This window comes from Cannabis sativa, chromosome 1 (genome assembly GCF_029168945.1).
Source record: "Cannabis sativa cultivar Pink pepper isolate KNU-18-1 chromosome 1, ASM2916894v1, whole genome shotgun sequence".
Classification (NCBI taxonomy): Eukaryota; Viridiplantae; Streptophyta; class Magnoliopsida; order Rosales; family Cannabaceae; genus Cannabis; species Cannabis sativa.
In genome coordinates, this window is record NC_083601.1 from 50,618,286 (window position 1) to 50,632,569 (window position 14,284).

Consider the following 14,284-nt stretch of genomic DNA (forward strand, 5'->3'; position numbering starts at 1 on the left):
TTCAAGAGAAAAAAATCCTAATTAGTCTTTAATATATTTATATATATATTTTTAATAGTTAACACAAATCACTCAAAAGGATATCACGTAAACTATTTGAAATCATAGAATCCGAATAGCTACAACAATCATTTAATCATGAAGCTCTAGCCAAATAGTGAGCAACACGATTAACAGTTTACTTGACAAAAATTAAAAATACATTATTCAAACTAGAAAGAACATGTGTGCACTCATCAATGCAGAACCTAAAAATAAAAGCCATATCTAATGAACTTCGAATAGCTTGGATCGTGACCAAACTGTCTGACTCTACCACCACATCATGCCGTCCTGTTTCTTTCAACCAACTCAAGACCTTCTTAACCCTGATAGCTTCAGCGAGAACATGATCACCACCCCTATTCGGCTTACTGTTCAAGCCATAAAAACCTAACCAGAAGCGTCCTGCGCCACCCAACCATACCCATACTTATCTAGATTGCTAAAGATAGTTTCATCAACATTAATTTTAATCATATTACCAACCGGTGCAATGCTCATGCCCTTCCCCTTCTTGTAAAAAGAACAAAGAAGAACCAAAATTTTTATCTTGAGAACACCTATATTGATCAAAACTGCCCTTAGCAAATTGTGGTGAATGCTCACCCTCAAAACAGGTTGTTATAGCAGTAACAATATTCAAGAATGCACAAACAAAACTAAAACCAATCATAAAATCAAAAGTAGAACTTAATTGAAATTAGACAAAGAAAACTTAGCTCGAGAATGAATGAATCATAGATCTTTTTTGCTTGAATAGTCAGTAGTACACAATTGAATATGTCCAAGAATAAAACTCAACACAGTGAATAATTACAAAGAAATGTCTCACATTGATGGAAATTACTTCAAGAGTGATACTCCCATTACATCCCTCCACACACACTCATTATGGTCTTGGACACTCTCTCTCTCTCTAAACTTGAATCTGAAATCTGAAGTATGAGCTTGGAGTTAGAGATCAGAACTCCTTGAGAGAGTAGATACACTCATATTTATAATTGTTGGTGGGATCCCTTTTAAGTTGGTATTAAAGCCAACTATTATAACTAATAACAACTTTCTTCAGATTCATCTGATGAGTAAATAGATGAACCTACTGACTTGACAGGTTAAGTGAGTTTCATCCCAACAGTTTTACCTGATTAGACTCACTTAATCTCTGATCTAAAATAAATGAGTGAGGACATTAAATGTCCCAAAATCTCAACAAGTTTAGACAGTGCCTAAACTTGTCTCTAGTTACACTTTTAGTGAAAATATCTGCATGGTTATCACGTGTACTTATTTTCTTCACTTGCACTTACTTGGATGACACAATATCCCTTGTGAAGTGTAACTTGATATCAATGTGCTTTGACCTCTCATGAAACATTGGTTTTTTCATGAGATGCAAAGCATTTTGATTGTCACAATAAAATGTGATATCCTCAGATTTGAAACCTAACTCCTCTGTTAATCCTTTAAGCCATATAGCCTTTTTGATGGCTTATGCATCAGCCATGTATTCAGCTTCTATAGATGACAAGGCTACTACTTTCTATAGGTTAGATTTCCAGCTGATGCAGCCCCCAAGAGTAGTGAGCACAAACCCTGTTAGGCTCCTTCTAGCATCTAGGTTTGCTGCAAAATCTGAGTCAACAAAGCAAGTGATTTCTTCCTTGAACTGGTTCTCCTTACTGAACACAATTCCAGCGTCCATAGTACCTTGCAGGTACCTCATTGTCCATTTCAATGCTTCCCAATGTTCAGGGCCAGGGTCTGAAATGTACTTGCAGACTACACTCATGGCATGAGCTAAGTCAGGTCTAGAACACACCATAGAGTACATGAGACTCCCAACACAACTTGCATAGGGAACCTTGCTCATATTGGCTCTTTCTGCATCTATTTTTGGTGATTGAGATGCAGACAACATGAAGTGTTGAGCAAGTGGTGTTGCAACTGATTTGCACTTGACCATTCTAAACTTATTCAATACTTTTTGTAGGTAGGCAACTTGAGAAAGTATTATCATGCCAGGCTTAGGTCTCTTTATGTCTATCCCAAGAATTCTCTTTGCTTTGCCCAGATCTTTATCTCAAACTCATCAGTATACATCAACATAGAGTAGCAAGTAGGTTTGATTATTGAAATACACACATGAGTCATACTTGCTTTTAGTGTATCCAGGTTTAGATTTTGATCATACTCTGCAACAGAAATGATCAAGGTTATAGATATAAACGGAAGGAGTCATATTATTCTGCTGCCATCAATGTAAGATTTTCTATACCTCTTATGTGTTTATTTATCGTTTTTAAGAATTTCATATTTAGGATGTTAGATTATAGTTATATAATCAACATACATGTTAATAAATCTAGATTTTGATAAAATAAGTTTTCAACATTTGCAACATCCTAGAATGGTCCTCTCATGATGCTAGGAACCTCCTGGAGGGTATCCGATTATACTACCTTCTGTAGCTACACGCTTCCCACACTGTTGTTATCCAATACATGATTAAGTGGAGTTTTCCCACGAAGGGTCCCACGTAGTCTTGTGTAATGCTTAGATGGTAACACGTGTTCTATCATGAATTTAGGGATAATATTTACCCCTCAAGTTCTAACTCACTTGCAATAATCTTGGAAGTACTGGAGACTTGCTCAAGATATCCTTTATTCTATCTTGAGACATGTACGTCCATGAGTAGCTATATCAATTGCAACACTGCTTTAGTTTCCTTGAGAATGACATGTGTCATTTCTAAGCAAATACACGTTTTCCACGCATGTGTGTTTTATTTTTCGCGCACTCAATCTGAATTATTTGTGCATTTCTCGAGAGACATCATTTATTTATAGCAAGAGGCAACAAGATACTCAAGTACTCAAATTTCATTCAATTTTACTAATGTAATGATTGTTCTTGTACTAAATCATTCTATCGCAAACTTTAATATTTACCAATCGCAATTTGTGCCTCTTGAACTTTCATCCACGTCAGAATCCAACAATTTCATCAGTTCGGTGATAGTTTTTGACAGCCTAAAAAGTTAAGGAAGTATGATTTGGTACATTTAAAGGTCAAGGACAATAATTGACGAATAATAATAAAATTATTTTAATAATAATATTAAAATAAAAATAAAAAAGAAATAGAGAAAGGCTATATTTTTGTAAGCACCAATTACCTCATTAAAAACTCACTAGTTAAAGTTGTTAATATTATTTATACAAAGGAAAGACAATTAATATAAGACGTTGTCTTAAGTAACCCCTTTTAACATAAACAGACAATTGCATGTGTTTCTAAACCTCAAAAACCTTTGTGCAAGAACTCACAACCAACAACCAAGAACCGTACGAAATTACCCACTCGCCACTACAACATATAATATATACATTGGTTTTGTAATTTTATCAGTAATGGAGAATCAAGAGAGGAGAGAAGGGCCAAAGGAGAGGAGGAGGAAGAGGGAGGAGGAGATGAAGAGAAAACAGGAAAAGAAGGAGAAGAAGAAAGAGAAGAGGAGGAAGAGGAAGGAGAACAAGAAGTTGAAAAATCAGAATAACAAGGCTAAGAAGGTGGTAAAAGAGTACAAGAAACAGTTTAATATTTCTGGGTCAACTAATTATGATCATTCTCAAGACAGAGTTGGATCCATTGAGGAATATTTCAATCAAGAATTTGATTCACAACTTAAGAAACTTGAATTCCTCAAGCAATTTTTCAATGATGTCAAACTTAAAGTGAGAGTGAAACTATTGGCATTGTATAAAATTCTCAAATTGGAACAGAATTCCTATCAACAAACACAAAAAGTATTGGAGGCCATGTTGGGTATGCCTGCAACTGCTCAACAACAAGATTCAAACATTAATTAATTAATGTTTGTAAAAGAATATGAGATTTTCTATTTCTTTCTATGAGCCCTAGTAGTGGTTTTCATTTTTCTAGCATTGAAATAGAGAATCTCATATTTCATGACTTTATTCTTTATAATGTTTGTTCTTTATGTTCTTTTTAAATTTGGAAATGTTGGGTTTTTCTATAATGTTCTTTTTTGAAATTTGATGATGTTTTGTACTTCATATTGAATATACGTACACATTTCCAAGTATATCTCTTTTCAATAAAAGCATTTTATCTTCTTGATCATTTGTTCTGAATAAATAGAATAGTAAAAATACAATTTTTTGTTACAAGAATAGTAAAAGTATTAGTTTCTTTTAATAAACGACTTCAACAAAAATCATGTTAACAATACTTGTAAAATTTAACAACAATTTACATGCACCACTCTATACATAATTTTTGAATAATTTAATTATTTTTTCTTAAAATCTACACATTTAAATTTAGACCTATTTGCATTATTCAAAGTTTGGAGAGGTCAATGAGTTGGGTATGGTATGTGATGGGTTCAAGTTGGTTAAGATTTTGGAGAAGTGGCATGTTTTACAGATTATATTTGAGTAACTTTTTAACTTCTATTGAGGCTGTGATAATTGGCTTATAACAAAATATACTGATTTGATGTTCATGTTCATGGGGATTTGATTGTTGTTATTTTTTTTAATGATTGTTGAGGAAGAGAGAGAGAGAGAGATTATTTTATTAGTTTTAATTTAATTTGATTGATTTTGTTATTTTAATAAATTTAATTGGTTTTGTAGTAATTAATAAAATATTTTATTATTTAAATATGTTTTTTATAATTCTAAAACACCAATGAAAATATTACTCAAGGCAATATAGTTTTGTCAAAGTAAGCTTAATTATGTAATTACGAGTACAATCATTTTTAAAACAATTGTTACTGAATTCAACCTCCTAAGTATCAAAGTACGGATTAATAATTGGGAAATTACTTCATATATTATTTTTTTTTAATTTTTTTGTTTTAAATTTACGGTTTGAATTTCTAAAGTGGTTGCAACGCTAGTTGCAATAGGAGTTTCTATACGATTTTTTTGTTGCAATTTAGGTTGCAGCGCTAGTTACAATAGGGGTTTCTATGTAAAATTTCGTAAAAATATAAAAAAACTGTTTTGAAGTGTAAAAATGAAAAAACCCCTTAATAATTTTGATAAAAACAAAAGGCTAAATAGAATTTTTACTCCTAAATTTTAACATGTACCAAATCATGTCTTTTTTAGTGGTTAAAAATTAATTCTGAACTATTAAGATTGTTAGATTTAAAGACTTTTGTCTAATGTCATTCAATTTTACTATTTCAATGATTGTTTATGTACTAAACCATGCTTCCTAAACTTTGACATCTACCAAATTATACTTCTCGAAATTTGACATGCATAAAATCGTGCCTCCTAAACTTTTATTTATGTTAGATTTTTTTTACTAAATTAGACAAAAGTTCTCAAATTTAACAATTTCAATAATTTATGAGACATTTTTAACGACCTTAAAAGTTCAAGAGCATAATTTGGTACATATCAAAGTTCGAGGGATAAAATCTTAATTATCCAAAACAAAACGTATCAAATGTGAACTTATCCTGCTATAATTGAAATATGTTTATACGATCAAATATGATAAAGAGAAGTTGCTCAAACAAAAGGAATCAAACCCAACTACACATATGAAAGGCACGATCTTCTGCCAACTAAAATTAATCTTACAATCCCTATAAATAGAGGATAAATACCTCCATCAAAATGGTCCAAAAATTTACAAACCCTTCTTGAAATATAAAGACAAACTCATTTCATTTATTCTCTTATTCTTATTTGCTTACTATTCGATCAGTGTCACATATTTCCATCTAAAGAAAGTAATTTGGTTATTTCTTAGTTAACCATGAAATGATGCAGATTTTTATTTTATGTTTGAAGCTGATGACACATTGAGAATCTCAACCAAATTGAGAGCAATTGTGAGCAATTGTGAGTCAGTGACCAAGATTTTACAGCTTTGCCTTGCTAGATAATCGAAATCTAAGCTCCTCAGCTACAGCATCAATGAATTCTTCTGTATTTAGATATTTAGACCTGGTAACCCTACACAAAACATCAAAATTTCTATGTAATGTCCTACATGAAAAGCATTTCTCATAATTTTCGGAACAAATTTGTTCGAAATGTACTTACTTCGGTCCATGAATCAGAAGGGCCAGATCTTTGGTCATCTTCCCAGATTCAACAGTACCAACACATGCAGCTTCCAACTTGTTAGTAAAATCCAAAAGTCTGACATTGCCATCCAACTTTGCCCTGTTGAAATAAAATTGTTTCATAAAAAAATTACAATTATTGCTATGGGAAAACAGCTCTTGTATTATCATACTGATGTGATACCTGTGAGCAAGTCCTCGTGACCAAGCAAAGATTGAAGCTATGCTGTTTGTGCTTGTTTCCCCTCCCTTTTGGTGAACTCGATAATGGCGGGTGACTGTGCCATGGGCTGCCTCGGCTTCAATCGTCTTCCCATCAGGGCACACCTGGATTGCAATCCAACTTCTCAATATAAAGTGAAAAAAGCAGCTTAGATACAGAAGTGATGATTAAATGTACCAGCACTGATGTCATCAGCCCCAAAGACCCAAAACCTGTAGAAAGGTGAAAAAACTATTTATGATGAAAACAAAAATACACCTTAGTAAACACTCTCCAGAGTACACTTAGGTGGCGTTTGGTTGGAGGTATGAAATGGAATAGAAAGGAAAGGAAACAATCTTCATTCCATTCCTTTGTTTAGTTACATATTAAAGTGTTGGAATGTCATTGCAATGAAATGGTCTTTCCACCATTTTGGTAGAATGACAATTCCATTTTGAAATGGAGGGAAAGACCATTCCAATGCATGATGAGAAAAAATTTAATAATTTTTTTTATGAATTTTAAATTTTATTCCATTCCATTCCATTCCTATTACCATTCTCATTCCCATTCCCATTCCTATATTTTTATTCTTCCCAACCAAATGCTACCTTAGCTCAATACAATTCCAAAAGAATCAGAAGTAAACTTTGAAAGATAATTGTAAGCCAGAGAACTACCACAATAAATACAGACCTTGAGCTAAGAAATCACTCTGTACATCGCCATCATAATTTTTGCATGCCCAAACATAGCCACCATCACTTTTAAGAGCATATGCAACCATATCATCAATGAGACGGTGTTCGTACCTACACTGTCCAATCATATTATCAGTGAAATTATTGAAAACAAAACGTAAAACAACCACGAGGATGCTTGCAAGGGTACATCACCATATTCCTGCAGCTTCAAACTTGGATCTCCAGTCATTTTCATATACTTCCTGGAAAATGTCCTTAAATCTTCACAAAAGTAGGAGAGGCAAAAAAGAGTAAGAGGTTGACAATGTATCATAGATTCATAGTGTACTTGTAGTAACAAATAGCTGACCTTCCATCATATTTCTTAAGAATGGTATTCTTAGTGCTAAGGTAAAGGGGCCATTTCTTTTGGTAGGCAGTGTTCATTGAAGCCTCAGCAAAAGCATGGATAGACTGTTTATCATTTGGAAACATGAAAATAATTAAAATTTAATAAATCTTGTAAATTATTTACGGACACACCCTCTTGAAGTAAAAGTGAAAAAAAGTTGGTTTGAACCTCATCGGTATTATACATGGCTAATGCTACACCTCCTGCACCAGTAAAGTTGAAAACTTCCATCTCTTTCTTCACTTCGGTTCCATTACTAGGTTCTATAATTTTTGTGATAGCAATTGATAATTAGTAACAAATGATAGATAATATTATTAGGAACCGGAACAAAAACAGCAGCATATTATCTTGACACAAGTCTGCAAGTCCAATAAAAAGTGGAAATTACCATAAACCAATTTTACTTTTCCAGGTCCTTTAATAATGATATCAGTAGCCCTGTACTGATCACCAAAAGCATGTCTTCCAATGCAAATTGGTTTGTTCCATCCTGAGAATCAGACAATAAAGAGAAAAAGAAATCAGCCCTCGTTGTATGATGAGAACTGAGCTGAAATGAGAAGAACACACATCACCATACCAGAGACAAGGCGAGGAATGTTTCTGCAGATGATTGGTTCTCTAAATACAGTACCTGTTGTACACAACAAATGCACATACTAGGCACAATCAGTTCAATTCCCAGAAAATTCATGCGAAACATATAACAATCAGGCATCAGGGTAATTTCAGTGACCATTTAAAATGTTTCGTATTGTCCCATTTGGACTTCTCCACATTTGTTTCAAGTTAAACTCCTTCATACGTCCTTCATCTGTCATATCAAAATGCCATTTACGTACCTTTAGTCAAGAATTTCAAACAGTTTTTAAGCCAAGTAATCTACATTCATGATCCTAGCTAGGTTAGGAAAGCCACCTGGAGTAATAGTTGCACACTTAATTGCTACATTGTACCTACACAGATGAAATGATTAAAATTACGCCAGACAGAAAGAGCATAAGCAAGACAAAACGATTTCGTAGCATAATAAGCAAAATATTAATACCAGGTTGGATTACATTTTACTTATTCAGAATGTTTGAGATTAAGATAGAAACCTAGAAGACTAAGATACAGAACTTACTTAAGAGTAGCTTCAGCACTTTCGACCGTGACTTTATCATTGGTGGCATCTCGGTTTGGGAGACCAAGGTCAAAGTACTTGATATCCAACTCCACAAAAGGAGAAATAAGCTATGAAACAACAAAAGAGGGAATCACTACTAAGCTGTAACAATATCAAATGTGCAGAACACCAAGCTGTGGAACATTATAGGATGTCGATTAATTAAGAACTAAGATCATCACAAGAAATAGATATACCTTGTCTTTAATTGATTTCCAAAAAACTCGGGTCATTTCATCTCCTGTTTGATAGAGGTAAGAAAAAGAAGAACCCATGTTTAGACACGAGGACAAGTACATACTTCTTTAACAAAAATGTAATGGAAACAAGAAAAGGAGCAGAAATGCACAAACATTTCAAACTTAACTCTCATGAAATTTATGGAGCAATTCATCAGGCAAACTACAGTATATAAAGTTATATTGTGTTATTTAATTATGCAAAATGCTGCAATCACCATGGAGATCACCCAAGTACAGTTGATAAAAATAAAATCAAATTTATAAATGTACAGTTGATAAATAAAAAAAAAATTAAACCTATGATTAGACCAGGCCATAAAATTTGAACTATAAAAATATTTTAAATTAAAACATTATAAAATTTTACAGTCATATCAGTTATACTAACAATAATACAACATCGAAAATCCCTTTCCAAGCGAAAAACAAAATCTGGGTATCGTTAAAAATCCAATTTTGAAGATTATATAATCGTATTTCTCCATTCCCATACAGTGATTCTCATGAATTGGAGCTTGTTTCTTTGATATGAGACTAGATAAGTTATTGAATTTATATCAAACCAACATAAATTTAAGAAATCGTAAGTCTAAATAAGAGACAAATACGCTGAATGAAGCAGAAAGATTGAAATGATACGTAAAGATATATATGAAATAAAATTAGAGAGGGAGAATTAGAAAGGGTTACCATCCATTTCAACGATGGGATTGGTCACTTTAATTTTCTGGAAATTCTCCATGTTGGGCTTATGAAGAAGTAGCCACCGAAAAGAGAAGTGTGAGAGTTACTATGTGATGGTGTGTAAGTATTTATATATTACAATTTACAATGTGAGAATTGAGAATTGAGAATTGAGAAGAAAGTCAACGTAAGAGTCAGAACTGAGATCACACATTACAGAGCTACAAATGGACCAAATCCGTCGGTGGGTCCCTCGAAGTACCACCACTAACCTTGTTCAAACCAAACTATAACATTTTAAGTGAATTTATAATTATTCTTTTGCTTAATTAGTAATTTTTTCCTTGAACTTTGACATGTACTAAATCGTGCCCCTTAAACTTTTTTGGCCGTTAAAAATTCCCCTCGAACTATTGAGATTATTAAATTTAAGGACTTTTGTCTAATTTTAGTAAAAAAATTCTAACATGGATGAAAGTTCAAGGGGCATGATTTAGTACATATTAAAGTTTAAGGGGCATGATTTGGTAGATATCAAAGTTTGGGGAGCATGGTTTAGTACATAAACAATCACTGAAACAGTAAAATTGAATGAAATTAGACAAAAGTTCTTAAATTTAACAATCTCAATAGTTCGGGGGGAATTTCTAACGGCCAAAAAAGTTCAGGGAACACGATTTAGTACATGTTAAAGTTCGCCGGAAAAAATTACTAATTACTCTACTCTTTTTTAAGTATTTTTAATTTTATTTTTCAAAATATATAATCAGATAAATAATAAATCTATAATATATAAATAACAATGTAAAAATATTTTCAAAAATTAAATATAATATAAAAATCTAAAATTCATACAATAAAAAACTTAACACAAAAAAAAAATTAAAATTATACATATAATCATATATAAAAAATATATAAATCAATTATTTATTATAAACAATCCAGTCCGATTTAACTGTTAACTATTTATTACAAACTGCAACTAAATTATTATGTTGTAAACGGTCCGGATTAACCAAACCATTTAAAATGATTTTCCCGATTACGATCTACAATGATTCATATTATCGCGGTCCGAATTTAAACTGCGGTATTTTAGTTTGTATGAATAGCCCTACTATTAACCATTTCTGAATAATAATAACTAAAAATTCTATAATAACCATTTATAGAATAATAAGGAAATCTTTTGGTTGTGCCTACAATCCACATTCGGTTGTTGTTCATATTTTGAACAATTTTTTTTTTTTTTTAAAAAAAAAAAATCAATAATTTACTATATATAAAATAGAGGTAAAACAATTTACTATATTCATGTCTTTTTTTTCCCCCTTAATAGTGTGAAAGACACAACTTTTTGAACCATAATTTGAAGATAGTAAATTATTAGAAGATGTTTTAAAATTATAGGGATGTTAGATGCATTACAAAAGTGTCCTTTGTAAAATGATCAGCAAATGTAGCAGCTCATTCCTTTGTGAGGGCTTCTATATCTCACCCTGATTGCCTGTTCAACTTGGACACTGTTCCAGTTGAGTTGTTGCCTAGTTTGGTAACGGAGATTTTCGTTTAATAAAATGATTACTTTCATTTTCAAAAAAAAAAAGTGCCATTTGTATATTGTATATGCAAATATTATTCACATTAAGGAATGAAAAAAATAAAACAACTTGAAAATCATGTGAACAAAACTTACCTAATTTAAAAGAATTTAAAGTAAACTATATTCAATATGTATATTTTGACAAAGCCATCAACTTCAGCTTTGATATATAAATACAAATGTGTACAAACAGAAGGAAAAATTTGTTTAAAAAAATACAAAAGAATAAAAGAATTAAAGGAAAACAAAAGACAACTTTGGTAAAACTTACAATTGATACAGCTAACTTGGTTCCAACTTTTCCTCTTTTGTACATTTAAAGTCTCCTCCAAGGATTTATATTTTAGATTAAAATGGAAAAAGAAAGAAAGAATGTATGTTTGGTCTTAAAAGTACTCAAAATCAATGTAAGGAGAATCATCAGGAGAAGAAGAAGTAGTACTATTATTAGTTTTGACACCTTTAACTTCTGGGATTCTCTTATCAGCAGATGATGGTGTCTCTTTAGTAGCATACTGAGTGAAATCTACAGGGTCAGGCACATGAGGAGGCATAGCACATCTCACTAGTGCCCAGTTAACTCCTTCGAAAAATGGATGCTGTTTAATCTCTGTGGCGCCTCTCTTGTATGCGATTCGCTTCTGAGGCTCTTTAACTAAAAGGCCTCGAATAAGATCACGAGCAACGAAACTAACTTGTGGTGTTTCTGGAAATCTTAATGGTTGTCCAACAACATTGAAGAGTGTAGCACGGTTGCCTGATCCTTTAAAGGGTGTTGTTCCATGTAACAACTCATAAAGGAAGATACCAAATGTCCACCAATCTACTGCACTTCCATGTCCCTCTCCTCTTATGATCTCTGGGGCTAGATATTCATGTGTCCCCACAAATGACATTGATCTAACGTTTGTTGGTTCTGCCATGAGTTCAGGAAGGGAGCCATTGACAAAGAGCCCGAAATCTGATTTTGATTTTCTATTCTTTTTGCTTGGTAAGATTCTTGGGAAGAAAGTTGATGGTTGCATACAGCCTTGGACAGCAAATTCATCATCTAAAATCCCATTATTACTAGTGCTGTTACCCCCATTGCTTACATTGACAGAGGATGATTTCACCAGTGTTGGACTAACCGAGCACCGCAACGATAAATCAAAATCCGAAAGCATGATATGGCCTTCATCTCTTACTAGTACGTTTTCTGGTTTCAAATCCCTGTAAACAATGCCTAACATGTGCAAATACTCAAGTGCCAACAATACTTCTGATGCATAAAACCTGTTTAAGAAGAAAGATTACAAATACAATGGATTGAAATGGAGAATTCAAAGATAACATGTTAAAGTAAGAGACAGACCTTGCAGCTTCTTCAGTGAAGTGTTTATTTGGTTGCTTCTGTCTAAGAGAATGAAGATTACCACCACTACAAAACTCCATAACCAAGCAATAGAACTTGTCAGTGTCAAAATATGAATACAAAGTAGGCAAGAATGGATGATCAAGAAGTCCAAGTATCTCCCTTTCTGTTTGTGCTCGAAGAAGCTTGTTTCGACTAGCTAGAGATGCTTTGTCCATCACCTTCATGGCAAAATAAGCTTTGGTTCCTCTAAGTTCAACAAGATAAACACTACCAATATCTCCATAACCGAGCCGTTTGAGTAGTCGAAAATTGCTGAGGTTAAGTGGGAACCCTTTAGAAGCTGCATTAACAGCATCCCACCTTATATCGCCACCGGTGTGAGGCTTAAAATGTGTAGAGGAGTTCTCTAAGCTGTTACTACGACCCCTATTGATCATGACTTGTCCATGGTTATTTGTCTTAGAATTTGCAGGCATTTCTCCTACTGTCCCAGTTGAGGAGGTAGTTTGCATATTAGAATTTGGGCTAGGATATGGGCTATACTTAGTAGTGGTGGTAATGGTGGTTGAATCAGTTACAACTTTTGAATCATGATACACTTCTTCTGGTTTAGATGGGTGAATTATGATCAAATCTGGCTTTGAATTTGGTTTTTTATCACCATGATGGATTACATATGATGAATTATTTGTTGAATAGACAATTGGTTGATTCATTATTCCCTCAACTTTTTTGTCATGGGAATGATAGTTTCCTGAATCTGCATCATGCTTGGGGACACCTTGTAGTTTCTTTGGAATTCCAAATGAGTTGTCCTGAGATCAAACAGTTTATCTGCATGAGTTTAGGCTCACCCCTTTACAATATATACACAAATTTACACTATACTTACCTCTGAAGAGACAGGTCCAATGATAGACTTTAAAGACATGGATAAAGCAAAAGTAGAATAGCCCTCCTCAATGAAAATTCCTGTTCAAATTCATTACTTTCTTAATAATATACAATTGAACAAAGTCAAACTTATAAAGAAGAATTGATGATAATGAAAATGCATTAAGAATGAAAACCAGTTTGTGGTAAGCACGTAATGATATGAGACACACAATACAAAGACAAAGAAAAGGTCAGAGTTTGGAATAATAAAAGATTAATGACAATAAGAAAGAACAAAGAATGATCACAAACCAAGATTTGATAATGGGAAAGAGACCCTTTTGTGGCTTCAAGCTGTGTCTTTTGTTTTTGTTGTCATGAATGTAAAAGAAATAACAAGTTTGTTTTTTTCCAGGAAAATGGGAGAGAAAATAAAAGAGAAATGGATATGTAAGATATGTTAGAAAGAAAATGGGAGTTGGGTATTGAGAATGAGTAGAAGTTGGTGGTACTCCATTACCAAAGAACCACCCATGTTCAGGAGATGAGAGAAAATTATGGAACAAAAATGGAGATAAAATTATAGTACCTACTACATTTAGGCAAAAATTATTATTTATTTTATTTAAATTTTTAATAGAATTAATAAATAGAATAAAAGGATTGTATGTATGTTTAGGTAGGAGAAGAGAAAAACAGAGGAGAGGGTTAAGAAATGGTCATAGCTAATATTACGTGAATGAATGAATGGTTAGGCATGTTATCCTCTTATTTATTTTTGTTTTAAAAAAAATTAGTGGGTGGTGGTCAATCTCACACTTCATCTTCTAATGTGATCAATCCTATTTTGTTCTTTTACATATGCCATTTTTTGTATTTTTTTTC

General features: G+C 32.8%; 2 protein-coding genes across 3 annotated transcripts; both read right to left on the reverse strand.

Annotated features, from left to right (window-relative positions):
• Window positions 1-5,549: 5,549 nt before the first annotated feature.
• Window positions 5,550-9,834, reverse strand: LOC115705560 (cytosolic isocitrate dehydrogenase [NADP]). The gene is made up of 15 exons (XM_030632924.2): window positions 9,567-9,834; window positions 8,832-8,875; window positions 8,593-8,702; window positions 8,385-8,422; window positions 8,203-8,280; window positions 8,047-8,100; window positions 7,855-7,956; window positions 7,632-7,726; window positions 7,422-7,525; window positions 7,265-7,333; window positions 7,065-7,180; window positions 6,564-6,598; window positions 6,348-6,490; window positions 6,141-6,263; window positions 5,550-6,050 (listed from the first exon to the last, which is right to left on the reverse strand). Exons 1-15 carry the CDS (start codon window positions 9,616-9,618, stop codon window positions 5,957-5,959), a joined length of 1,257 nt encoding a protein of 418 aa, XP_030488784.1. The 5' UTR covers window positions 9,619-9,834; the 3' UTR covers window positions 5,550-5,956.
• A 1,408-nt stretch (window positions 9,835-11,242) lies between these two features.
• On the reverse strand, window positions 11,243-14,196 carry LOC115705559 (serine/threonine-protein kinase RHS3). 2 transcript variants are annotated; one of them, XM_030632921.2, is made up of 4 exons: window positions 13,712-14,139; window positions 13,416-13,495; window positions 12,521-13,338; window positions 11,243-12,441 (listed from the first exon to the last, which is right to left on the reverse strand). In XM_030632921.2, the coding sequence occupies exons 2-4, from the start codon at window positions 13,452-13,454 to the stop codon at window positions 11,553-11,555; spliced, it is 1,746 nt and encodes a 581-aa protein (XP_030488781.2). In that variant the 5' UTR covers window positions 13,455-13,495; window positions 13,712-14,139; the 3' UTR covers window positions 11,243-11,552. The 2 variants fall into 2 exon arrangements, with proteins under 2 accessions (XP_030488781.2, XP_030488783.2); XM_030632923.2 differs by having other exon boundaries at window positions 13,416-14,196.
• Window positions 14,197-14,284: the final 88 nt, after the last annotated feature.

What these genes read in the sequence shown, in the direction of transcription:
- LOC115705560 (XM_030632924.2), bottom strand. Translation starts at nt 9,618, where the DNA reads ATGGAGAATTTCCAGAAAATTAAAGTGACCAATCCCATCGTTGAAATG. An exon ending in AGTGCTGAAGCTACTCTTAA is followed by an intron (nt 8,423 to 8,592) that starts GTAAGTTCTGTA and finishes TCATCTGTGTAG; the next exon opens with GTACAATGTAGCAATTAAGT. An exon ending in GTGTGCAACTATTACTCCAG is followed by an intron (nt 8,281 to 8,384) that starts GTGGCTTTCCTA and finishes TTGATATGACAG; the next exon opens with ATGAAGGACGTATGAAGGAG.
- LOC115705559 (XM_030632923.2), bottom strand. Translation starts at nt 13,454, where the DNA reads ATGTCTTTAAAGTCTATCATTGGACCTGTCTCTTCAGAG. An exon ending in TTGGACCTGTCTCTTCAGAG is followed by an intron (nt 13,339 to 13,415) that starts GTAAGTATAGTG and finishes GTTTGATCTCAG; the next exon opens with GACAACTCATTTGGAATTCC. An exon ending in TTCACTGAAGAAGCTGCAAG is followed by an intron (nt 12,442 to 12,520) that starts GTCTGTCTCTTA and finishes CTTCTTAAACAG; the next exon opens with GTTTTATGCATCAGAAGTAT.